Source organism: Cherax quadricarinatus, chromosome 62 (genome assembly GCF_038502225.1).
Source record: "Cherax quadricarinatus isolate ZL_2023a chromosome 62, ASM3850222v1, whole genome shotgun sequence".
Lineage (NCBI taxonomy): Eukaryota > Metazoa > Arthropoda > Malacostraca > Decapoda > Parastacidae > Cherax > Cherax quadricarinatus.
The window spans coordinates 22,781,027-22,806,995 of NC_091353.1; the positions used below are offsets into that span (position 1 = coordinate 22,781,027).

Genomic DNA, 25,969 nt, shown 5'->3' on the forward strand with positions numbered 1-25,969 from the left:
TGTTGGAGTGGTTGGCACTTTTGTTTAATAAATGTATGAAAGAGGGGAAGGTACCTAGGGATTGGCAGAGAGCATGTATAGTCCCTTTATATAAAGGGAAAGGGGACAAAAGAGACTGTAAAAATTATAGAGGACTAAGTTTACTGAGTATACCAGGAAAAGTATACGGTAGGGTTATAATTGAAAGAATTAGAGGTAAGACAGAATGTAGGATTGCGGATGAGCAAGGAGGCTTCAGAGTGGGTAGGGGATGTGTAGATCAAGTGTTTACATTGAAGCATATATGTGCACAGTATTAAGATAAAGGTAGGGAAGTTTTTATTGCATTTATGGATTTAGAAAAGGCATATGATAGAGTGGATAGAGGAGCAATGTGGCAGATGTTGCAAGTATATGGAATAGGTGGTAAGTTACTAAATGCTGTAAAGAGCTTTTATGAGGATAGTGAGGCTCAGGTTAGGGTGTGTAGAAGAGAGGGAGATTACTTCCCGGTAAAAGTAGGTCTTAGACAGGGATGTGTAATGTCACCATGGTTGTTTAATATATTTATAGATGGGGTTGTAAAAGAAGTAAATGCTAGGGTGTTCGGGAGAGGGGTGGGATTAAGTTATGGGGAATCAAATTCAAAATGGGAATTGACACAGTTACTTTTTGCTGATGATACTGTGCTTATGGGAGATTCTAAAGAAAAATTGCAAAGGTTAGTGGATGAGTTTGAGAATGTGTGTAAAGGTAGAAAGTTGAAAGTGAACATAGAAAAGAGTAAGGTGATGAGGGTGTCAAATGATTTAGATAAAGAAAAATTGGATATCAAATTGGGGAGGAGGAGTATGGAAGAAGTGAATGTTTTCAGATACTTGGGAGTTGACGTGTCGGCGGATGGATTTATGAAGGATGAGGGTAATCATAGAATTGATGAGGGAAAAAAGGGGAGTGGTGCATTGAGGTATATGTGGAGTCAAAAAACGTTATCTATGGAGGCAAAGAAGGGAATGTATGAAAATATAGTAGTACCAACACTCTTATATGGATGTGAAGCTTGGGTGGTAAATGCAGCAGCGAGGAGACGGTTGGAGGCAGTGGAGATGTCCTGTCTAAAGGCAATGTGTGGTGTAAATATTATGCAGAAAATTCGGAGTGTGGAAATTAGGAGAAGGTGTGGAGTTAATAAAAGCATTAGTCAGAGGGCAGAAGAGGGGTTGTAAAGGTGGTTTGGTCATTTAGCGAGAATGGATCAAAGTAGAATGACATGGAAAGCATATAAATCTATAGGGGAAGGAAGGAGGGGTAGGGGTCGTCCTCGAAAGGGTTGGAAAGAGGGGGTAACGGAGGTTAAAGGGCGAGGGGCTTGGACTTCCAGCAAGCGTGCGTGAGCGTGTTAGATAGGAGTGAATGGAGACGAATGATACTTGGGACCTGACAATCTGTTGGAGTGTGAGCAGGGTAATATTTAGTGAAGGGATTCAGGGAAACCGGTTATTTTCATATAGTCGGACTTGAGTCCTGGAAATGGGAAGTACAATGCCTGCACTTTAAAGGAGGGGTTTGGGATATTGGCAGTTTGGAGGGATATGTTGTGTATCTTTATACGTATATGCTTCTAAACTGTTGTATTCTGAGCACCTCTGCAAAAGCAGTGATAATGTGTGAGTGTGGTGAAAGTGTTGAATGATGAAAGTATTTTCTTTTTTGGGGATTTTCTTTCTTTTTTGGGTCACCCTGCCTCGGTGGGAGACTGCCGACTTGTTGAAAAAAACAAAAACAAAAAAAAAACACAGGTTCTATATTGTATTATCACAGGCAAACTTATGACTAGTTAGGATTCATTATTTTATGATTAAGATTCGTATTTCTGTGATTATAGTCAAGTGGGTGAGCGAGTTAAGTGTGAACAGGTGGTTTTCATGTAGTTAGTTGTCGGGGTGTATCAGGGAGATAAGATGTTGTCTAACGGTAGTTTTGAAAGTGATGAATGTGTCTGCAGTTCTAGAGCTTTCAGGCAGGGTGTTCCAGATTTTAGGCCCTTTCACATACATAGAATTTTTGTGAAGGTTTAGTCAGACACAGGGAATGTCATAGAGATGTTTGTGTCCGGTGTTATGCCTGTGGGTCCTGTCACAACTATCAAGAAAGCATTTTACGTCAAGGTTAATATTGGAATTTAAGGTCCTGTAGATGTAGATTGCACAGTAGTAAGTGTGGATGCTCTGAACAGAGAGTAAGTTTAGATCTATGAATAGTGGGGGAGGGGTTGCCAGGGATGGGATTTAGTGATTATTCTTACTGCAGCTTTTTGTTGGGTTATTATTGGCTTTAGGTGTGTTGCTGCAGTTGATCCCCAAGCACAAATAGCATAGGTGAGGTATGGATAAATGAATGAATGGTATAGTGTGAGAAGGCTTCCCTTAAACTGTGTTAAAAGGTCTAACCCCAGAACTGTAGCCCAGCAGTAATTCTTGGAAATACAAAATGACCTGATATGATGCAATTTAAAAAGAGTTTATACATCATTACAAGATTTACTGCCAATTAAAAAAACTAACAGCAAATAATTTTTTAAAAATAACAGGTAAAATATAGTCACCTTTAGGGTCAATAGCAAGAGAGAGCACAGGAGCTTGGTGACCTGAAAACACTGTGTCCTTGTAAGCCACTGTATCGTGCACACGGATCGTCATGTCACTGCCAAGGAAGAACTATTTGAGGAACCTTCACTGGAATCACTATATATAACTGAATTTATCTTCAAACCTATACACCAAATCCCTTTTTTATTTTTTTTGACAATTTCAGGGTAAGGTAACACAATAAAGAAATGCTAGAAAGATTTTGTCAAATGCAAATGTAAACACAACTATCAAACACAACTGTAAGTGAATCCTTTGTTGAACAGTATGCACTCTGCCACAGCATTTATCCTTACAGCTACAGGAGAACCCTGAATACATGGCAGGTTAGGTTCCAGGCTATTGCCATACAGCAAAACTCAATGCAAAGTGAACCACCCTTTTTTTTTTTATTTTTAAATACATAACAAATGCCTGACATATTTACACTATCATATATTAAGTGTACAATAGAGCTAGGCCTATAAAAATGACATGAAAGTAAAATAAATGTACAATACACACACATTACTTACCTTAAAATATTTTTGTCCTTAGCTTATACATAATGAGTGGTGAATTTGCAACTCTGCAAAATTGTCAGAATACATAGATGCAGAGTGCACAAATTCTGTAACCTGACTGAATCACCAACCACACACCCTGGCTCATGACAACTGTTATGCAGGCTACTGCATTAATGTGAAGATAGTCTGTATATGATGTAAAGAGCACTGTGGGGAAAATGCTCCATAAATGTATACAGCCTCTCCTCATTTAGCAACGTACTCGTTTACTGACAACTCGGACTTACAATGGGCTCTCTTACAGTATTCAAGCCTAAAAAATGTATATTAGAGCTGATTTCTATTCTGTTTATTACAATATACAGTGCACTACTGTATAAACATTTAAAAATATACCAGTATGTTATAAATGGTGCAAAGATGACATTAACACAAAATCAAAGATGGTTGATACAAAACCACTACCACTATAGAATGCTCCTCACTTAGTGATGAATTTGCTTACTGACGTGGTCTTAGGAACGGAACTCTGTCATTAAGTAAGAAGCATCTAATGTCAGTGTTTACGTGGACACATAATAGACGGTCGGATGGACATGCATTAAACAGCCAGTTGGACAGGTATTAGACATCCAACTGGGAGCGACTAGTGACAAAACAAATTATCTTTACATAAATGAAGTAGTCTGCATAAAAGCAACATCCCCTTTAGAGAGAGAGTGAAGCTATTTATGAGTGAAGGCATATGAAAGGTGAGTTTTCTACAGTTACCACCGGTAATACACAGTTTCTCTGGTGGTAGTGAACTAGAGACGTCTTATTGTAATTAATGTCATACACTCCTTTGTGCCCGCCTGGCTACTACAACTCACTATAATGTCAATTTCTTTCAGTATGGTGGTCTGTACTGCTTCTCCTCACTTAGCAATGTATTCAATGACCAACCACTCAAACTTACAACCAGCTCTCCAACCAGCATGCAAACCTAAATAATGTATATTGAAGTTGATTTCCTCTATTCTGTTTATTACAATACAGCCTCTCCTCACTTAGCGACGTACTCGTTTACTGACAACTCGGACTTATGATGGGCTATGTAACCAATATACATACCTAAATAATGTATATTAGAGATGATTTCCTCTATTCTCTTTATTACAATATACAGTACATTACTGTATAAACATTTAAAAATATACTAGAAATGCTATAAATGGTGCAAAGGTGACATTAAAACAATACCTTTGATATACCTTTGAAGAATTTCGAGAGAGTATCTACTCTCTGAGCCCGGCCATGTGCCAGGCTCATCTGGGGCTCGCCTGGTCAATCAGGCTGTTGCTGCTGGAGGCCCGCTGCCCCACATATCTATCACAGCCTGGTTGATCTGGCACCTTTCAAATTCAAAGCTTGTTCTCTATAAAGATTACAATGTTGAATTTACAGAATTTGTTTGTTGTGTGGTTTACATGTAGTTAAATAATGATTACAGAGTGTACCACTAGAACGCCTAGCATGGCTAGGCATTTCGGGCAGACTTAGTTTAATTTTTTATTTTAAAATATTACAAATTATGAGGTAAGTTGGTATTATGGCTAAGTGACTAAATACTAGTTTGTGAGTTTAGCAATGTGAATGCTTTTGTTTTGGCACAGTACATAGTTTCAGTATTGGAGTATCACAGGATTCATTATTTTAAGATTGAGATTAATATTTCTGTTTATGGTCAAATGGGTGAGTGAGTGTTAAGTGTGAACCACAAGGTGGTATTCGTGTAGTTAGTTGATGGGGTTTATCAGGGAGATAAGATGTTTTCTAATGGTAGTTTTGAAGGTGATGAATGTGTCTGCAGTTCTAGAGTTCTCAGGTAGGGTGTTCCAGATTTTAGGGCCTTTGACATACATTGAATTTTTGTAAAGGTTTAGTCGGACATGGGGAATGTCGTAGAGATGTTTGTGTCTGGTGTTATGCCTGTGGGTTCTGTCACAACTATCAAGAAAGCATTTTAGGTCAAGGTTGATATTGGAGTTTAAGGTCCTGTAGATGTAGATTGCACAGTAGTAAGTGTGGATGTACTGAACAGGGAATAAGTTTAGATCTATGAAGAGTGGGGGGGGGGGGTGTTGCCAGGGATGGGATATAGTGATTATTCTTTTTGTTGGGTTATTATTGGCTTTAGGTGTGTTGCTGCAGTTGATCCCCAAGCACAAATAGCATAGGTGAGGTATGGATAAATAAGTGAGTGGTATAGTGTGAGAAGGGCATTTTGCGGCACGTAGTATCGTAACTTGGAGAGGATCCCAACTGTTTTGGATACTTTTTTGGTTATGTGTTGGATATGGGTGCTGAAATTCAGGTTGTTGTCAAGGTATAGGCCTAGGAATTTGCCCTCATTATGTCTGGTACAAAGTAGAAGTGATGCAAGGAGGGAAGAGTATATGGAGAAAAAGAGAGAGGTTAAGAGAGTGGTGAAGCAATGTAAAAAGAGAGCAAATGAGAGAGTGGATGAGATGTTATCAACAAATTTTGTTGAAAATAAGAAAAAGTTTTGGAGTGAGATTAACAAGTTAAGAAAGCCTAGAGAACAAATGGATTTGTCAGTTAAAAATAGGAGAGGAGAGTTATTAAATGGAGAGTTAGAGGTATTGGGAAGATGGAGGGAATATTGAGGAATTGTTAAATGTTGATGAAGTTAGGGAAGCTGTGATTTCGTGTATAGGGCAAGGAGGAACAACATCTTGTAGGAGTGAGGAAGAGCCAGTTGTGAGTGTGGGGGAAGTTCGTGAGGCAGTAGGTAAAATGAAAGGGGGTAAGGCAGCCGAGATTGATGGGATAAAGATAGAAATGTTAAAAGCAGGTGGGGATATAGTTTTGGAGTGGTTGGTGCAATTATTTAATAAATGTATGGAAGAGGGTAAGGTATCTAGGGATTGGCAGAGAGCATGCATAGTTCCTTTGTATAAAGGCAAAGGGGATAAAAGAGAGTGCAAAAATTATAGGGGGATAAGTCTGTTGAGTATACCTGGCAAAGTGTATGGTAGAGTTATTATTGAAAGAATTAAGAGTAAGACGGAGAATAGGATAGCAGATGAACAAGGAGGCTTTAGGAAAGGTAGGGGGTGTGTGGACCAGGTGTTTACAGTGAAACATATAAGTGAACAGTATTTAGATAAGGCTAAAGAGGTCTTTGTGGCATTTATGGATTTGGAAAAGGCGTATGACAGGGTGGATAGGGGGGCAATGTGGCAGATGTTGCAGGTGTATGGTGTAGGAGGTAGGTTACTGAAAGCAGTGAAGAGTTTTTACGAGGATAGTGAGGCTCAAGTTAGAGTATGTAGGAAAGAGGGAAATTATTTCCCAGTAAAAGTAGGCCTTAGACAAGGATGTGTGATGTCACCATGGTTGTTTAATATATTTATAGATGGGGTTGTAAGAGAAGTAAATGCAAGGGTCTTGGCAAGAGGCGTGGAGTTAAAAGATAAAGAATCACACATAAAGCGGGAGTTGTCACAGTTGCTCTTTCCTGATGACACTATGCTCTTGGGAGATTCTGAAGAGAAGTTGCAGAGATTGGTGGATGAATTTGGTAGGGTGTGCAAAAGAAGAAAATTGAAAGTGAATACAGGAAAGAGTAAGGTTATGAGGATAACAAAAAGATTAGGCGATGAAAGATTGAATATCAGATTGGAGGGAGAGAGTATGGAGGAGGTGAATGTATTCAGATATTTGGGAGTGGACGTGTCAGCGAATGGGTCTATGAAAGATGAGGTGAATCATAGAATTGATGAGGGGAAAAGGGTGAGTGGTGCACTTAGGAGTCTGTGGAGACAAAGAACTTTGTCCTTGGAGGCAAAGAGGGGAATGTATGAGAGTACAGTTTTACCAACGCTCTTATATGGGTGTGAAGCATGGGTGATGAATGTTGCAGCGAGGAGAAGGCTGGAGGCAGTGGAGATGTCATGTCTGAGAGCAATGTGTGGTGTGAATATAATGCAGAGAATTCGTAGTTTGGAAGTTAGGAGGAGGTACGGGATTACCAAAACTGTTGTCCAGAGGGCTGAGGAAGGGTTGTTGAGGTGGTTCAGACATGTGGAGAGAATGGAGCGAAACAGAGTAACTTCAAGAGTGTATCAGTCTGTAGTGGAAGGAAGGCGGGGTAGGGGTCGGCCTAGGAAAGGTTGGAGGGAGGGGGTAAAGGAGGTTTTGTGTGCGAGGGGCTTGGACTTCCAGCAGGCATGCGTGAGCGTGTTTGATAGGAGTGAATGGAGACAAATTGTTTTTAATACTTGACGTGCTGTTGGAGTGTGAGCAAAGTAACATTTATGAAGGGGTTCAGGGAAACCGGCAGGCCGGACTTGAGTCCTGGAGATGGGAAGTACAGTGCCTGCACTCTGAAGGAGGGGTGTTAATGTTGCAGTTTAAAAACTGTAGTGTAAAGCACCCTTCTGGCAAGACAGTGATGGAGTGAATGATGGTGAAAGTTTTTCTTTTTCGGGCCACCCTGCCTTGGTGGGAATCGGCCAGTGTGATAATAAAATATAAAATATGTTTGGTAATTAGAGTGTTGTCGATCTTAATGTTAATTTGTGCATCTCCTGCTCTGCTACCAAACATAATATAGTAGGTTTTGTCAGTGTTAAGCGTAAGTTTATTGGCTGTCATCCAAGTCGATATTTTGATCAGCTCCTCGTTAACAATGGTGTTGAGGGTGGCAAGATTAGGGTGAGAGATGACATAAGTCGTGTCGTCAGCAAAGAGAATGGGTTTCAGGTGTTGGGATACGTTTGGAAGATCATTGATGTATATGAGGAAGAGCAGGGGACCAAGGACACTTCCCTGCGGAACTCCAGTATCAAGTGGCCGTGTTGTTGATGCTGTGTCTTTAATGGTAACATACTGATACCTATTAGTAAGGTAAGATTTGAAATAAGCAAGCGCATGGCCTCTTATACCATAATGGTCAAGTTTGTGGAGTAGGATGTCGTGGTCTACTGTGTCAAAAGCTTTTCTTAGGTCAATAAAAATTCCTAGTGGATATTCCTTATTTTCCAATGCTGTGTAAAGCAGATCTAGCATTTTTATGATTGCATCATTAGTGCTTTTATTTTTCCTAAATCCAAATTGGCAGGGGTTGAGTATGTTTTGTGCTGTTATAAATGAATATAGTCTCCTGTGCACGAGTTTCTCAAAGATTTTGGATAGCAACGGTAAGTCTGATATTGGCCTATAGTTGTTTAAGTCTGTAGGGTCACCACCTTTATGTATTGGTGTAACCCTTGCCATCTTGAGTAGTTTCGGGAAGGTGCTAGTTTCTAGTGACTTGTTAAAAAGTAATGAAATAGCATGCGAAAGGATATGGGCCGCTCGCTTGTACAGTAATGGTGGGACATGAGACAGATTCCCTGAGTTGTTTTTAAGTGACTTTATAATCTCGGTGACTTCCGAGGGCTCAGTTGGTGCAAGATAGAAGGTATTTGGGAAATTCCCATCTAGGTAGTCCCCGGCATGGGCATTAGTATGTGGTATTTTATTGGCGAGATTAGATCCTATGGTTGAGAAGAAGTCGTTTATCTTGTTAGCTGTGTCAGTGGGATGTAGTGGTGTTTCATTAGGTTTAGTTAGGACAATATTCTTGGTTTTTTTCAGTTTGTGGGTCCCTAGAATCTGAGAGAGTGTTTTCCAGGTCTTTTTTATATCTCCTCTAGTGTCTGTGAATCTACTGGAGTAGTACAGTTGTTTGGCTTTCTTTATTACTTTGGTGAGAACTGATGAATAGTGTTTAAGAATATCTTTGCGTATTAAGCCCTGTCTATATTGCTTTTCATATTGGTGTTTCTTGTCAATGGATTTCAGAATGGTGCTGGTTAGCCTGGTGGAGATACTTGTCTAGTTTTCTCTTGAAGGCTTCAACACTTGTTCCAGCAGTGTTTCTGATATCTTCTGGTAAGATGTTGAAAAGTCTGGGACCCCAGATGTTGATACAGTGTTCCCGTATTGTCCCCACCGCACCCCTGCTCCTCACTGGGTTTATTTTACACTTCCTCCCATATCTCTCACTCCAGTATGTTGTTATGGCAGTGTGCAGATTTGGGACCAAGCCCTCGAGTACCTTCCAGGTATATATTATCATGTACCTCTCTCTCCTCCGCTCCAATGAGTACATGTTCAAGACTTGCAGGCGTTCCCAGTAGTTTAGGTGCTTTACTGGCTCAATGTGAGCCATAAACGATCTCTGTATTTGTTCCAGCTCCGATATTTTTCCTGCCCTGAACGGGGCCGTCAGCACTGAGCAATATTCTAAGTGAGGGAGCACTAGCGATTTGAACAGTGTCACCATCGGCATTGTTTCCCTTGTTTTGAAAGTTCTCAATACCCACCCAGTCATCTTCCTGGCTGTCGTGATCTTTGTCTTGTAAGGTCCGCTGGCATAATTATTCCTAGGTCTTTTACGTGTTCCTTACTTTCTATTTGGTGACCCTCTTGAGTTTTGTGTATAGTGCTCCTTTTGAGTTCATTCTTTCCATACCTAAACAGCTGGAACTTATCACCATTGAATGTCATGTTCTCCACTGCCCACTGGAAAACCCTGTTTATGTCTTCCTGTACTTTTTCAATGTCCTCTACCATACTGACTTTCATGTTTATTTTAGTGTCATCTGCAAATGATGATACAAAAGTGTGCTGGGTGTTTTTGTCTATGTCTGCTATGAGGATGAGGAACAGCAGAGGTGCCAGGACAGTGCCTTGGGGCACTGAGCTTTTGACCTCGCTGATGCTGGATCTTGCCCTGTTCACTACTACTTTTTGTGTTCTGTGTGTTTGGAAACCGAAAATCCATCTGCCTACCTTCCCCATAATGCCCATGGCCTTCATTTTGTGCACTATCACTCCACGATCGCATTTGTCAAACGCCTTTGCAAAATCTGTGTAAATCACATCTGCGTTTTGGTTGTCTTCCAGTGCCTCCGTAATTCTGTCATAATGGTTCAGCAGCTGTGACAGACACGATCGTCCTGCTCTAAAACCATGCTGATTCGGGTTATGTTGGTTGTGCTGGTCCATGAAATTTGTAACCTGCCATCTCATCACTCTTTCGAAGATTTTTATGACGCAAGAGGTTAGGGCTACTGGTCTGTAATTTTTAGCTAGTGCTCTACTACCTCCCTTGTGCAAAGGAGCTATGTCTGCACTCTTTAAGGCCTCCTATATTTCACCTAGATCTAAGCTCATTCTCCAAAAATACTGAGGGCTCATGTTAGTGGTACTTTGCACTTCTTTATAAATAGAGCATTCCATGAATCTGGTCCAGGTGCTGAGTAAGTGGGCATGTTTTCCATTTCTTTTTCGAAATCTATGGGAATTGTGCTAATGTCAGTTAGTTGGTCTGTGCGGCCTTCTGGAGTGAAAAATATTTCTGCATTTTCTCCCTTGCTGTCATTTAGTGGGTTGCTGAACACCGACTCATACTGTTCTTTTAGGATTTCACTCATTTCCTGTTCATCGTCAGTATACGAGTCTGCTCTCAGTAGTGGTCCAACTCTACAGGTAGTTCTTAGCTTGGATTTTGCATAGGAATAGAAATATTCTGGATTTCTTGCAATATCCTGTATGGCCTTTTGTTCCCTTTTGTACTTCTTCTGTGAGGTATGACATCCTAAGTTTTTGCTCTTATTCAGTGATCTCTCTGCTAAGTCTATCTTTCCTCTGTTGTAGCATATTTGTGTTTTCAACCCCTTCAGGGTCCAAGGCCAAAATCCGAAGTGGTGCCCCAGTGTCCAAGAATTTAAAAAAAAAAAATTAGTTATTTTTTCTAATGAAATGCTTGAGAAACTTTTTGTGAAGGTAATAAAATAAAAAGTACGAAATTTGATGGAAAATTGACGAAATTATGTTCTCGCGAATTTTGATGTGTCAGCGATATTTACGAATAGGCGATTTTGCCGACTTAGACTCCCATTTTAGGCCAATTACATTATTCCAGTCGACCAAATTCTTAGCTATTTCACTAGTATTACTTCTATTCTATCGATTGAGCACAAGAAATCGCCAAGTCAACTGTTTCAACTACAAAATAAAGTGATCGGAAGTTGGTAATTTGGCCAATTTAACACAAAGTTCAAAATATTCCAATTTCAAAATAGGGTCCAGAATAAACAATGTAGGTATTCCTGGCACTAAACTAACATTTCTTCTGTTCATTAGTTACGTTTTGAGGCTTTACAAATAGATTCCATTTTGATTTTTTATTCACATAATGAATTTTTATCCACACCAAAAAATAATTTACTGTTATGCAATATTGTAATAATTGTATAAATATCATTACCACATTTGTGAATGTATATTAGACCCACGAGGTGGCGTGTATTAGACGTGTGAGGTCGTTTGTTTACTCTTGAACATCAGCAAAAATTTAACATTTCCGCTACTTTGAGTTCAGTTTCAAGCCATTTCCAGTGCTAAAACCAATCAAAATCATCTCTATTTCTGTAATATGTCTTTCATTCTATCAAATGAGACCAAGAAATCGCAAATACAACTATAAAAAAACATACAAAAAAATACTGCAAAGTCGCTGTTTTAATCGAAAATCATGGTCCCAGTTTTTCTCTCTCATTATACACAGTGTGCTGCAGGATTTGTTTTATGTGGTGCACACATACCACATAGATGTATTCTCTCATATCTAGGCCCAAATGTACCACTCACAGTTTATCAGAGTGAGCTGAGCTCATGACGTAGATCTACGGTTTGGACCCTGAACGTAAAGCCGTAGATCTACAGGACAGACCCTGAAAGGGTTAAGCAGTTCAGTAACCCGTTTTCTTCTTCTGTACCATCTCCTACGCTCTCTCTCTATATCTGATCTTCCTCTGGGTTTCCTCAATGGTACACGTTTCATAAATACTTTGTATGCTTCTGTATTCAGAAGCATGTGAATGACACAAACCCACTACCATTATAGTATGATTCCCACTTAGAGACGAATTCGTTTACCAACAAGTTCTTAGGAACAGAACTCCGTCTTTCAGTAAGGAAAGGCTGTATACAGTACACTACTGTATATACATTTAAAAATATACCAGAAATGTTATAAATGGTGCAATGGTGACATAAAAAAAAATCTAAAGATGGTTGACACAAATCCACTACTAGTATAGTATGCTCCTCACTTAACCAATTCGCTTACCGACCTACTCTTAGGAACAGAATCTCGCCGTTGAGGAGAGGCTGTATTACATTTATACGATATGTAACGCATTTCTTACATAATTTTGAAAAATATGTCATTGATGGATTAACGAAAATGTCTATAATAAACTAAATATACAGTACCACATTTATAGAACCCCAGAGCGACGTGCTTCTTATGTTATTGAGTCTTTGACATTAGTGAGACACTTTTAGCTATTCCCTCGCGCTTAAAGTAAGAGCCTTACAACTCCTCTTTTTGTCACAATTACCCTGGGATGCCACTGTAATGTAGAAATAGTGATTTCATATGTAATAACTTTAAAACTCTCGAAACTTTGGAGTCTCCAGACAGAATCACGATAGATGCGGCCACAGAGAATATAAACAAACTGAAAGAAAATGACATGCGGACATCTAGCCAGGAGCGTCAGGCCATGATAGTGAATCAGGTGCCACATAAACAAACATTTAGGTGTAATTTAAAGCTGCTGTATTAGCAAATCACCATAAACTGGGGCCCCTCCTGTAATTTAAATATAGAAGACCAATTCGTCTTATTCACCCATAGCAAACCTGTGACCTGTTGTGAATTGCAACCTCAGAACCTAACTTAACAACAGACTCAATTTTTGAATGCCTGGTCAACCAGACCTATATCAACATCCCAAGCTCGCTGATTTGCAGCTTTCCGTAGGAATTAAGCATTTCCCCCCTTAAAAACTACCTTTCTCTGGCCACAGTTAGGGAACATTCTCCCCAGTCTCAGTTTAGGCCTCAATAAGTTGGGAAAAAAATATTACAGGAATGAGAAATATTAGGAAACAAATAAGAAAATCAGAAATAAGCAAATACTGAATGGCAAGTAAAAATTCCATCTTAAATGCTTGCGACAGCATTTCTCCCAGTATGCAAAACGTGCACCAGGAGTGTTTCACATGCCTATGACAAGATGGCATACCTCCATGATGAACAGTTCTTTCAACATGTATTGTTCCTGTCCTTGTCTATCATTACTTCAACTCGTATACCTAGCTTCATCATTAATGTATCACTAATTATATGTTTTACTGAATTGCTAAATATCTCCAATAAAAAAAATCATTTTTATTCTCATATGTACTACTATTAATCATAATTTAGTTTTATAGCTGCCTGAAATACCTTGCATAATAAGGAGCTTTCTATAAAGTAGTTATTTATGTTGATCACCTTAACTGTATATTATACTGTACTCCACTTTATACAAATATAATTTGTAGTACATTACTAACCTACCTATTAGCTTATTTCTATCACAGAGTCTTCAGGTGGTGTCCATCATTCATCATAATAACCACCATCACCACATCTATTGTAAGTAATACCACCACATCTATCACAAGTACTACTACCACATCTATCACAAGTAATACCACCATATCTATTACAAGTAATACCACTAAATCTATTACAAGTAATACCCTCCACCACATCTATCACAAGTAACACTACCACATCTATTATAAGTAAAACCCCCACCACATCTATCACAAGTAATACCACTGCACTTATTACAAGTAAAACCCCCCACCACATCTATCACAAGTAATACCACCCTCACATTCATCACAAGCAATGCCACCACTTCCCATAGTACATAAAAGAACATTGAAATACCTGCCTGCACATGCTACTCTCCTGCCATCTTTGCCAACAACAATGTGGGTCGGAGGAGCGGTAAATCGAGTAATGATGCCATCTGGGGCACCCTCGTCCATTGTATATGCTTGAACCAGATTACTGTCTGTGCCAACCAGGAAACAACCATTCTGGGTGAATATAAACAATTAGTGTCGATCAAAACTCATATTCAAGGTGTAAACCAAGACATTACCATTGCTATTTTTTTACTATTATTCTTTTGGTACTTTAATTGTGAATTTTATTTTGTCAATTTAAATCTAGTTATAATCTTGATCTTGTCAACAACCTATACCAGACTCTAGTGCAATTGCAAGTACCATTTCAAATTGTATTTTTATATTATAAGTTTATATTATAATTCCTACCATCTGTCCATTTAACTTTGTTTACCATTACTTAATTTTAGTCCCTTAAATATTTTCTCCTTTATTTTAGCTTTATATAACTACCCTAGTTTATATATTCACAATTGTTAAAATAATCAAGGTGCTATTCTCAGGTGCTAAAGTAGAATAAGTTCACAATTTTGCCATTATATTCCAAAGCTCATTTATTTGATTACCACTTTATTGTTCACCACAACCTATATTAGTCCCTTTTATATTATAATTTTATACTATAATTCTAACTTTAAAAAATTACCTTTATAGTACTACCTACTATCATATTCCCAAGCTCCATTATTTGATCATCACTTTATTTGTATTAGTCCCTTTTATATTGTCTCCTTTATTTTAGCTTAAAAAAAAAAAAAAATACCTTAGCTCATTATTTTACATTTGTTAAATAATTCAGGTGCTATTTTTTAGCTTAAGACTATTTACTTTGTTTTATACTTAATTCTAACTATAGATTCACTACAAATCTTATGATTACAAGCATTGATCCTGATACCAACCTCTTATTTAATGACTTAAATGAATCAAACAGTTACTGTAATTACTACACTGCAGAACAATCAAAGGCACTTCTCAGTGCCAACAACAACATAACTATCTTTAATTACAATATCAGATCTTTAAGCAAGCATTACGATGACCTCATAGCATTACTAAATTCCTTACATGCCAATATGTCCATCATTACACTAACTGAAACCTGGCTAAAGCCTGATAGTACAGATGTCTATGCCATTCCTGGTTACACAGCCATACACAACTGTAGACCAGACCAACAAGGGGGTGGCACAGCCATATACTACTCAGACCAACTAGAATGTATCACTAATACTTGCACAAGGGATGAACATGGGGAATATATAATAGCTAAATTCAAATCCAAATACCTACAAAAACCTCTCACATTGATAAACATCTACAGAGTTCCACAGTCAAACATTAGCCAATTTAGTCAAAACCTAGGAAGTATGATAACTGATGCACGCATGAACAAAGATCACTTACTACTCTCAGGTGACTTCAATATAAATCTCCTGCAAGACCAGGACCCACACGTTACTGAATTCACAAACACAATGAGTAACTGTATGTTACTACCAACAGTAACAAAACCTACAAGAGTTACAGAGACTAGTGTTTCCCTACTTGACCACATCTGGACCAACACCATATCCCCTTTAAAATCAGGCATAATTACAGATAATACCACAGACCACTACCCTACTTTCCTCATAACAACTCTTGGTAAACTACCCCAAGACACTACTAAAGTCACCTTCAGACTTCACAATGAGGCAGCCATTAATAACTTCACAACAGCAGTAGCAAACATTGATTGGCACACTGAGCTAGAAATCTATACAGATATTGACGAATGTATTAATAATTTTCTAAAAAAGACCCAATACCTCTATAACAAGCACTGCCCTAAAAAAAACTAAACAGATGACAGCTAAGAGACTGAACAGTCCCTGGCTAACACCCAGCATTCTCAAATCCATAAATACAAAACACCAATATGAAAAACAGTACAGAATGGGTCACATAACCAGAGACCAAACAAAACGTTACTCGTCAAATCTAGCGAGAGAAAGCTGGTAGGCCTACATATGAAAGAATGGGTCTATGTGGTCAGTGTGCGCAGTATAAAAAAAATCCTGCAGCACACAGTGCATAATGAGAAAAAAAAAAAACTTTGACCGTGTTTTTGGATTAAAACAGCGAATTTGCACTGTATTTTCGTATGGTATTTATTGTTGTATTCTAGTTTTCCTGGTCTCATTTTATAGAATGGAAGACATATTACACAAAAATTGAGATGATTTTGACTGATTTTACAATGAAAAGTACCTTGAAATTGAGCTCAAAGTAGCAGAAATGTTCGATTTTTACCAAAATTCAAAAGTAAACAAATCATGCTAAGCCTCCAATACACGTCAACTGGCGAGTCTAATATTCTTTCACAAGTGCGCCGATATTATTTATACCATTTTTTTACACTAATGCAGTAGTCTGCATAACAGTAAATCTATTTTTTTGTGAGAATAAAAATCCAAAGTGGAAAGCAAAAGAATGTAAGAGGGGCATTGGGACATGACTAATGAACAGAGGAAATGTCATTTTAGTGCCAGAAATGTCTTTCTTGTTTATTCTGGACCCTATTTGGAAATTGGCATCTTTTGAAATGTGTGAAATTGGCAAAATTGCTAAATTCTGACCACCGTATTGGATAGTTGAAATCGGTAAATGGGTGGTTTCTTGCACTCATTCGATAGAAAAAAATGGAGTTCTAGCGAAATATTCATGATTTTTGTCAACCAGTACAGTGGAATTAGCCGAAAATAGGGCTCAAAGTGGGTAAAATCGCCGATGCGTAAACATCGTCGAGACCGCTAACTTCTTGAGAGCATAATTCCATAAGTTTTCCGTCAAATTTCATACTTTTGGTGCCATTATGATCGGGAAAAGATTCTCTATCTTTTCATAAGAAAAAATATTTTTTTTTTTTTTTGAAATTTGGGCGACCCTGAGAACAAGTCTCTGAGAGGGCCTGTCGACCCTGAAAGGGTTCAAGTCCAGCACATATTTTTCAGCCATTTTTTTTTGTCAGAACTGGCAGCCTCACCATGCCTTAACCTACCATACCACCATCACAACCACTACCGCCCTCTACCACCATCACAATCGCTTCCACCCACTACCACCATCACAATCGCTTCCACCCTCTACCACCATCGCTACCACCCTCTACCACCATCACTACCATCCTCTACCACCATCGCTACCACCTTCTACCACCATCACAATCGCTACAACCCTCTACCACCATCAACTACCATCCTCTACCACCCTCTACCACCATCACAATCACCCTCTACCACCATCACAACCACTATCACCCTCTACCACCATCACAATCACTACCACCCTTTACCACCACCACTACAACCCTTTACCACCATCACTACCACCCTCTACCACCACCACTTTCATATTTTTTTACAAACTTTTTCTTAAATTATATGTATTTCTCACATTCTTTACCATAGGGCTGGCAAAAGAAGCTTTCTTGGGGCCCATGGTGACTTATTCAGCAGTTATAAGCACCAAAAACAATGGAACAATACAAAATATATTGCATGTATGTACGGAATTGTCCTCACTGACTTTGTAAACAATGGCACACTGGCTAGTACACGGAGTGAGAGGCTGGGCCCACTCAGGGCGCCGTGCCAACATGTTTGGGACGAAAGCTCTTAACCGAGTTTTTTGGCAGTTAGCCTAGCCAATTTTTTTATGCCAAAGCGAGGCATTAGCCGAGGGTCCACTGTATACTAGAAGCACATCTGTATCGTTCTATTATTTCCATGACCAACTACTACTGCTACTATTGGAAAGGAAAAAGTAAAGATAAATCACATATTTTGGAAACACAAGCCAAGTCCTGTAAAAATTACAATAGCATATATGTTATAAGATTATTTTAATGCACTCTCTGCACTCTCTAGAAAGGCGTAGAATTAGGGGGGATATGACTGAGGTGTAGAAATGGAAAACAGGAATAAATAAAGGGAATGTAAACAGTGTGCTAAAAATATCTAGCCTAGACAGGTCTAGCAGCATTGGTTTTAAGTTGGAAAAATTCATATTCAGGAAGGATACTGTATAGGAAATCACTCTTTTGGTAATAGAGTTGTGGATGAGTGGAACAAACTCCCGAGTACAGTTATAGAAGCTAAGACGTTATGTAATTTTAAAAGTAGGTTGGATAAATACATAAGTGGGTGTGGGTGGTTGTGAGCTGGATCTGACTAGCTTGTGCTAATAGGTCTGATGTCGTGCCCTTTCCTTTAGTGGATGTGACCTGACCTGACTAGGTAGGTCATTGGTTTAAGCCAGAAGGTGACTTGGACCTGCCTTACATGGGCCAGTAGGCCTGCTACTGTGTTCCTTATGTTCTTAATGGCTGCCCATGTGAACCATGCTTGTAGAAACAAATATTATCATCATCCTTCCTATGTAAATCATGCATGTCGTAAGAGGTGACTAAAATGCCGGGAGCAAGAGGCTAGTAACCCCTTCTGTTATATAAATTACTAAGTGTAAAAAGATAAACTTTCATTTTTTTTAGGTCACTCTGCATTGGTGGGATACAACAAATTAGTTGAAAAAAATTGTAAAAAGAATAAAAACTTCAGTTTTTTCTTTCTTCTTGGGTCACGCTGCTTTGGTGGGAGACAGCCAGTGTTAACCCTTCCATTGTTCATGCCACAGTACTACAGGTCTGAGGCCACTGCCAGTGCTGTATTACTATGCCATGAGCTCAGCTCACTCAGATAAGCTGTGAGCAATAAATCTGGGCCTAGTCTGCACCATATAAAAAAATCCTGCAGCATGCAATGCATGAGAAAAAACCGAGTGTTTTTGGTTTAAAACAGCGACTTTGTGGTGCATTTTCGTATAGTTTTTATGGATGTGTTCTCAGTTTCTTGGTCTCATGTGATAGAATGGAAGATATATTACAGATATTGGGATGATTCTGATTGGTTCAGGACTAAAAATAGCTTGAAACTGAGTTTAAAGTAGCAGAAAAGTTTGATTTTTGCCAATATTCAAGGGTAAACAAATCATGTTACTTGTCCAATACACATCCAAGTGGCGAGTCTAATATATATTCACAAATGCATTGATATAATTTACACAATTATTACATTACTGCATAACAGTAAATCATCTTTTTTTTGTGAGTAAAAATTCTTTGTGTGAATAAAAAATCAAAATGAAATTCATGTGTAAAGCCTGGAAACATAACTAATGAACAGAGGAAATGTTATTTTAGTGCCAGGAATACCTGCATTATTTATTTTGGACCCTAACTTTAAATTGGCAATTTTTTTATTTTGTGTGAAAATAGCCAAATTACCAATTTCTGATCACTTTACTGGATAGTTGAAATAGCTGGCTGGGTGATTTCTTGCTCTCAATCAATAAAATGGAAGACATATTAGTTAAATAGCTAAGAATTTAGTTGACTGGAACAATGTATTTGGCCTAATATAGGGCTCAAAGTGGGCAAAATATAGGGCTCAAAGTGGGCAAAATCGCCAATGGGTAACTATCGTTGGTGCAGCAAAATTCTCGAAAGCATAATTTCATCAATTTTCCATCAAATTTCATACTTTTTTGCTCTATTACCTTCAGAAAAAAATTCTCTACCATTTCATACGAAAAGATGTTTTGTTTTTTAATTCTTGGATGCTGTGGACGAGTTTCAGGTCGGGGGCCTGGACAGTGACAGGGTTAAAAAAAAAAAAAAGCATGCGACTTTCAAAAATTTACTGTACTCGTTTATAGTAAAAGAAGCAGAGCTGCACTTCAGGTCTCGTCTTTAACCCTTTACCGGGCGGTGTTTAAAACTTTCCTAAAATGGGCCAACTTTGTCACTGTACAAGTTGCTGATATGGCTTGCAACAGCCTTGTCAGGGTGATGTTTCTCCATAAATCTCTATCCTACCCCACATTCCAAAAATCTCCTTAATTTCTGAAGAAGGCAACTTCTTCCATCTCTCTTCCTCCTCTGCAGCAATATTCTGAGCTGCAGTCTGTTATTGTTCCGGCTGAAGCTTTTGCAGCTCCTCAGTGGTTAGTTCTTCGTTGTGGTCCTCCACCAACTCTTCCACATCCTCCAAACTCACATCCAACCCCATGGAACTCCCCAATGCCACAATAGATTCTACAACTGCCATAGGCTCGTCAGGGTCAGCCCCAAACTCTTCAAAATCCCTCTTGTGGACACAATCTGGCCACAGTTTTCTCCAAGCAGAGTTCAGAGTCCTGGTAGTCACTCCCTCCCAAGCCTTACCTGTAAGGCTTATGCAGTGGAGGATACTGAAGTGATCTTTCCAAAACTCTTAGGGTCAAGCGAGTGTCTGAGTTCACATTAAAGCACCTTTGAAACATTGCTTTGGTGTAGAGTTTTTTAAAGTTTGAAATGATCTGCTGGTCCATGGGCTGGAGGAGAGGAGTGGTATTAGGGGGCAAGAACTATACTGTGATGAACCCATACTCCTCCAGAATTAGGTCATCCAAGTTTGGAGGATGAGCAGATGCATTATCCATTAGCAGGAGGCACTTGAGATCCAATTTCTTTTCCAGGAGGTAATTCTTCATACTGGGGCCAAACACTTCATTGAACCACTCAACGAAAATTTCCCTTGTGACCCATGCCTTATTATTAGCTTTCCAAAACACACACAATTTACTCTTCATAACATTGTTTTTCTTGAACGCTCTGGGATTTTCAGAATTGTACACTACTAACGGCTTCACTTTGAAATCCCCACTAGCATTACTACAAAACATGAGCATCAGCCTGTCTTTCATAGGCTTGTGTCTTGGCAGTCCCTTTTCCTCCTGAGTAACGTAGGTCCTCTTTGGCATTTTCTTCCAGAAGAGGCCTGTTTCTTCACAGTTGAACACTTGTGGTTTTAATTGTTCAGTCTGTATGTACTCCTTGAATTCACTTAGGAATTTTGTAGGTGCAATTTTGTCCGAAGTGGCAGCCTCGCCATGCCTTATCACACTGTGTATGCCACTATGGTTCTTAACCCTTTGACTGTTTCAGGCCCCTCTCTGAAACTGTCATTCTATGTCGCTCAGGGTCAAAATTTTGAAAAAAAAAAATTATTTTTTCTTATGAAATGATAGAGAATCTTTTCCCGATGGTAATGACACCAAAAGTTCGAAATTTGGTCGAAAACTCGTGGAATTATGCTCCCGCGAAGTTAGCGGTCTCGGCGACATATGCGTATCGGCGATTTCGCCGACTTTGAGCCCAATTTTCAGCCAATTCCGTTGTTCCAGTTGACCAAACTCATAGCTATTTCTTTAGAACTCCATTTTATCTATCAGCTGAGTACAAGAAACCTCCCATTTACTAATTTGGACTACCCAATATGGTGGTCAGAAATTGGCAATTTGGCCAATTTCACGCAAAATTCAAAAGATGCCAATTTCAAAATAGGGTCCAGAATAAACAAGGTAGACATTCGTGGCACTAAAATAACATATTCTCTGTTCATTAGTCACATCTCTAGGCCCCTCTTATATTATTATTGCTTTCTATTTTGATTTTTTATTCATACAAAAAAAATACAAAATTTACTGTTATGCAGACGACTGCATTATTGTAAAAATGGTATAAATAATATCAGTGCACTAGTGAAAGAATATTAGACTCCCCAGTTGACGTGTATTGGACGTGTGGTGTGATTTATTTACTCTTGAACATTGGTAAAAATCGAACATTTCCGCTACTTTGAGCTCAGTTTCAAGGTCGTTTTCATTAAAAGTAATTAAAATCATCTCTATTTCTGTAATATGTTTTCCATTTTATCACCTAAGACCCTGAAAACGCGAATACAACGATAAATACTATACGAAAATACACCTCAAAGTCGGCGTTTTATTCCAAAAAAACGATCAGTTTTTTTTTCTCATTATGCAATGTGTGCTGCAGGATTTTTTTTATGTGGTGCACACTGACCACACAGACCCATTCTCTCACATGTGGGCCTACCAGCTTTCTCCCACTTGATTTGAAGCTGCTAGAATTATTGAGTATATATACGTCAGAAACATTGGCTCGTAAGACGTATTTATACGTCGAAAACAGTCAAAGGGTTAAATCTCTCGAACCAGCCTTTGCTGGCCTTAAATTCACAAATATCAGTACTCGTTGCAGGCAATTTCTTTGAGATCGTCATGCAACTGCCTAGACTTTTCACAAATAAGCAACTGCATAAGACTATCTCCTGCTAATTGTTTCTTGTTTATCCACACCAGTAATAACTTCTCAACATCTTCGAGTACTGGTGATCTCATTTTTGTCAGCATATTTACCCCCTTTGCAACAACAGCTTCCTTGATTTCCTTTTTCTTGGCTACGATGGAAGCTATGGTTGTATGGGGTTTCTTATACATCCTGGCCAGTTCGGCCACACGTACGCCACTTTCATATTGTTCAGTGATGTTTTTCTTGAATTCAATCGTATTTCTTGCCTTCTTTACCAAAGGCCTGGCACTAGGAGCTTTCTTTGGAGCCATGGTAGCTTATTTAGCAGTTGCAAGCACTAAATGAATGGAATATGAAATATTTCGTAAGAATGAGTGAGGGGACTGTCACTCACTGGTAAACAATGCCACTGGCTGGGAAGGGAGTGCGAGGCGGCTCGGAGTCCATTTAATTAAGTAATAAAGGAGCCACATCGAATTATAGGTGAATAAGTTACTTCCGAGATATCGGCCGGGAACGCCGGCCGGCCCCCGTCTCAAAAAAAAAAAAAAAAATTCGCGAAAATCGCGTTTGTTTGGGTGTATTTCTTAGTAAACTGATGTTCTAGTGCAGTTATCCTCTTCAAAACACCGTTTTCTCTTACTCAGAGACGACAGGGTAACAAGTTACACTTTTATATCGAAATATTCCCGATAATCTCTGGGCCATATTATGGCCTATTTTATTCAGTCTAGAGTATATAACATGTTTGTATGTTATTTAGAGTGTTTATTATATCATATTAGATCAATTCTGATAGACAAATAAGCCGTAGAGTTGATATATAAGCTGATATAAGCGTAATAATGGGCGATTCCTGGCTGGCACCTCGAGCGCTGGAACACTGCTGAGCGTTCCCATCTGGTTCCCGGTAGTCACTAAGTCTCCGGATAAGTCCCGCCTACTGTTTTATGATGCCAAATAGTCAGTTATTATATTAGAAAGAATAATGTAAGAAAAGGCGATAAAAAACAAGAAAATAACTCCAAAAAATATATAGGCCGTGAGCAGACTCGGTACCAACATCACCGTCACCATACCTGATATAAATGACTATAATTTCTTGTAGAAACGTCGTAGAACATTCATTCTGGTACCATTGTGTTGCCAAAGAGTTGAGCTATTTTTCAGTATATATAACTCAATTTCCATATTTTTTCGATTTTTCGGTGAGCGCGCGCGGAAAATTGCCCTGTAGCACCCTTAATATACCTTTGAAGGGTTTCAGGAGTTTTCATTATTGCCGTACCATGGCCCAGGGCCAGGCTTGTCTGTTTGCCTGATCAATCAGCCTGTTGCTGCTGACCCATATATCCTTCACAGCCTGGTTGATCTGGCACTTAGTGGAGGTACATGTCCAATTTCCTTTTGAAAACTTCTACACTTGCTCACACATTCATACATCAATAGTAAAGTCATTAGAGTTACTTTCATTTGATGTCCACCATTAATATCTTTGTATATATGTACGTACGTGATAAGACTGGTTCAGATTTTTAACCCAGAGGATTAGCCGCCCAGGATAACCCAAGAAAATCAGTGTGTCATCCAGGACTGTGTCTTATTTCCCTTGTGGTCCTTCACTCTTCTCCCCCAGGATGATACCCACACCAGTCGACTAACACCCAAGTACAGTGGACCCCCGGATATTGTAATATTCGGTAATCGTAACGTTTTTTTGTCAAAATGTTGGCTTGGTGATCGTCATTTACCTCAGTAATAGACGTTCATCCCAAATGTGAACAAGCAGCCCTGACATAGCACAGTCAGTGTGCCACTGTTTATCAGCTAGTGAGCATGATCCCACTCATTCATACAATCCATTTCGTAATATTCCATTCGTTTTAGTGCTTGCAACTGCTAAATAAGCCACCATGGGCCCAAAGAAAGTTAGTGCCAGCCCTTTGGTAAAGAAGGTGACAAACACAACAGAATTAAAGAAAAAGATTGTAGAAAAATACGAAAGTGGTGGTGGTAGTGATAGTGGTAGAGGGTGGTTGTGATGGTGGTAGAGGATGGTAGAGGGTGGTAGTGGTTGTGATGGTGGTAAAGGATGGTAGAGGGTGGTAGTGGTTGTGATGGTGGTAAAGGGTGGTAGTGATGGTGGTAGAGGGTGGTAGTAATGGAGATTGGTGCAATGTGGAGTAGGATGGAAAGATTTGTGGAGGAACATCACTCTGACAAAGCTGTTGCAAGCCGTAACGGCAACATGTACAATGACAATGTCTTGTCCCATTTTAGGGAAATTTTAAAGAGACACCAGAAACAGAGCTCTCTGGACAGATATTTAGTGCCACAGGTGTGCAGTGACTATCAAGCTGGTCCTAGTGGCATTAAAAACAAAGGGAAGCCACCCCAGAAAAGGACTTGGTACCTGAAGTCTTTCTGGAAGGGGATTCCCTTTCCAAACAATAGTAACCCATCTTCTCCCCTCCTCCAGTCTTCCATACGCTAAGAAGAATCTTCAATAAAGGTAAGTGTCATGTTACTATTGTTTTATTCTTCATGTCTCATTGTTTTCTGTGCATGTAAATGTATATTTCACGTAAAAATTTTTTTTTTTTAATACTTTTGGGTGTCTGGAACGGATTAATTGGATTTACATTATTTCTTATGGGGAAAATGAATTCGGAAATCATCAAATTCGGCATCAGTCACAATTTCTGGAACAGATTAATTGCGATAACCGGGGGTCCACTGTACTTACTTATTGCTAGGTGAACAGGGACAGCAAGTGTAAGATACTGTATGCCCAATATTCCCACCTATGTCAGGGATCGAACGAGACACTAATCTGACCCAAAATGCTCAACATAACCAGGGGCTTTCCATGTGTACTATCAAATATCATGCAAGTTTATAAAAACTATGTGTTGTATGGCAACTATTATTTTTATTATTGATGCAGAATATTCTCACACTGGACTATGACTCATTTGTGAGTAATTTCAACACTTGAGAAAAACTGACTTTGTAACTGTCAACAACATTGTTAACAAGTTATGGAAACCACCTTTCCAAATTCTCACCCGATAGGCAATAGCCGAGGCACACTCAGCAACAACGTGGGTCCTGCAGTCATCATCATCGAGTCCCTCAAAAATGCGCACCTCACCGTCGGTGCCACATGTTATCACGTATCTGAAAAGTGATAAACAAATCATTTTTTTCGGAGAACAAGGGGAACAACATTTTTAAACACAAATGAAACACTTCAATGACTGTTCTAGTAAAATATATTTTCCATAGCATTAACCCTTTGAGGGTTTCGGCCGTACTAGTACGGCTTACGACCCAGGGTTTTTGACGCACTAGTACGCCTAAATTCTAGCGCCCTCAAATCTAGTGAGAGAAAACTGGTAGGCCTACATGTGAAAGAATGGGTCTATGTAGTCAGTGTGCACAGTATAAAAAAAATCCTGCAGCACACAGTGCATAATGAGAAAAAAAAAACTGACCGTTTTTTTGGAATAAAACAGCGACTTTGCACTGTATTTTTGTATGGTATTTATTGTTGTATTCTAGTTTTCTTGGTCTCATTTTACAGAATGGAAGACATATTACAGAAATTGAGATGATTTTGACTGGTTTTACAATGAAAAGTACCTTGAAATTGAGCTCAAAGGAGCAGAAATGTTCAATTTTTACCAAAGTTCAAAAGTAAACAAATCATGCCAAGCGTCCAATACACGTCAACTGGCGAGTCTAATATTCTTTTGCAAGTGC

The 25,969-nt window shown here is 39.0% G+C and overlaps 1 protein-coding gene across 1 annotated transcript in view; it reads right to left on the minus strand.

The window, feature by feature from the left end:
- Ctf4 (Chromosome transmission fidelity 4) overlaps positions 1-25,969 on the minus strand; it is a 242,784-nt gene that overhangs the window by 208,289 nt on the left and 8,526 nt on the right. Inside the window, 3 exon segments of the mRNA XM_070098498.1 lie at positions 2,585-2,682; positions 13,985-14,136; positions 25,273-25,384. Coding sequence (XP_069954599.1) covers positions 2,585-2,682; positions 13,985-14,136; positions 25,273-25,384 — 362 coding nt within the window.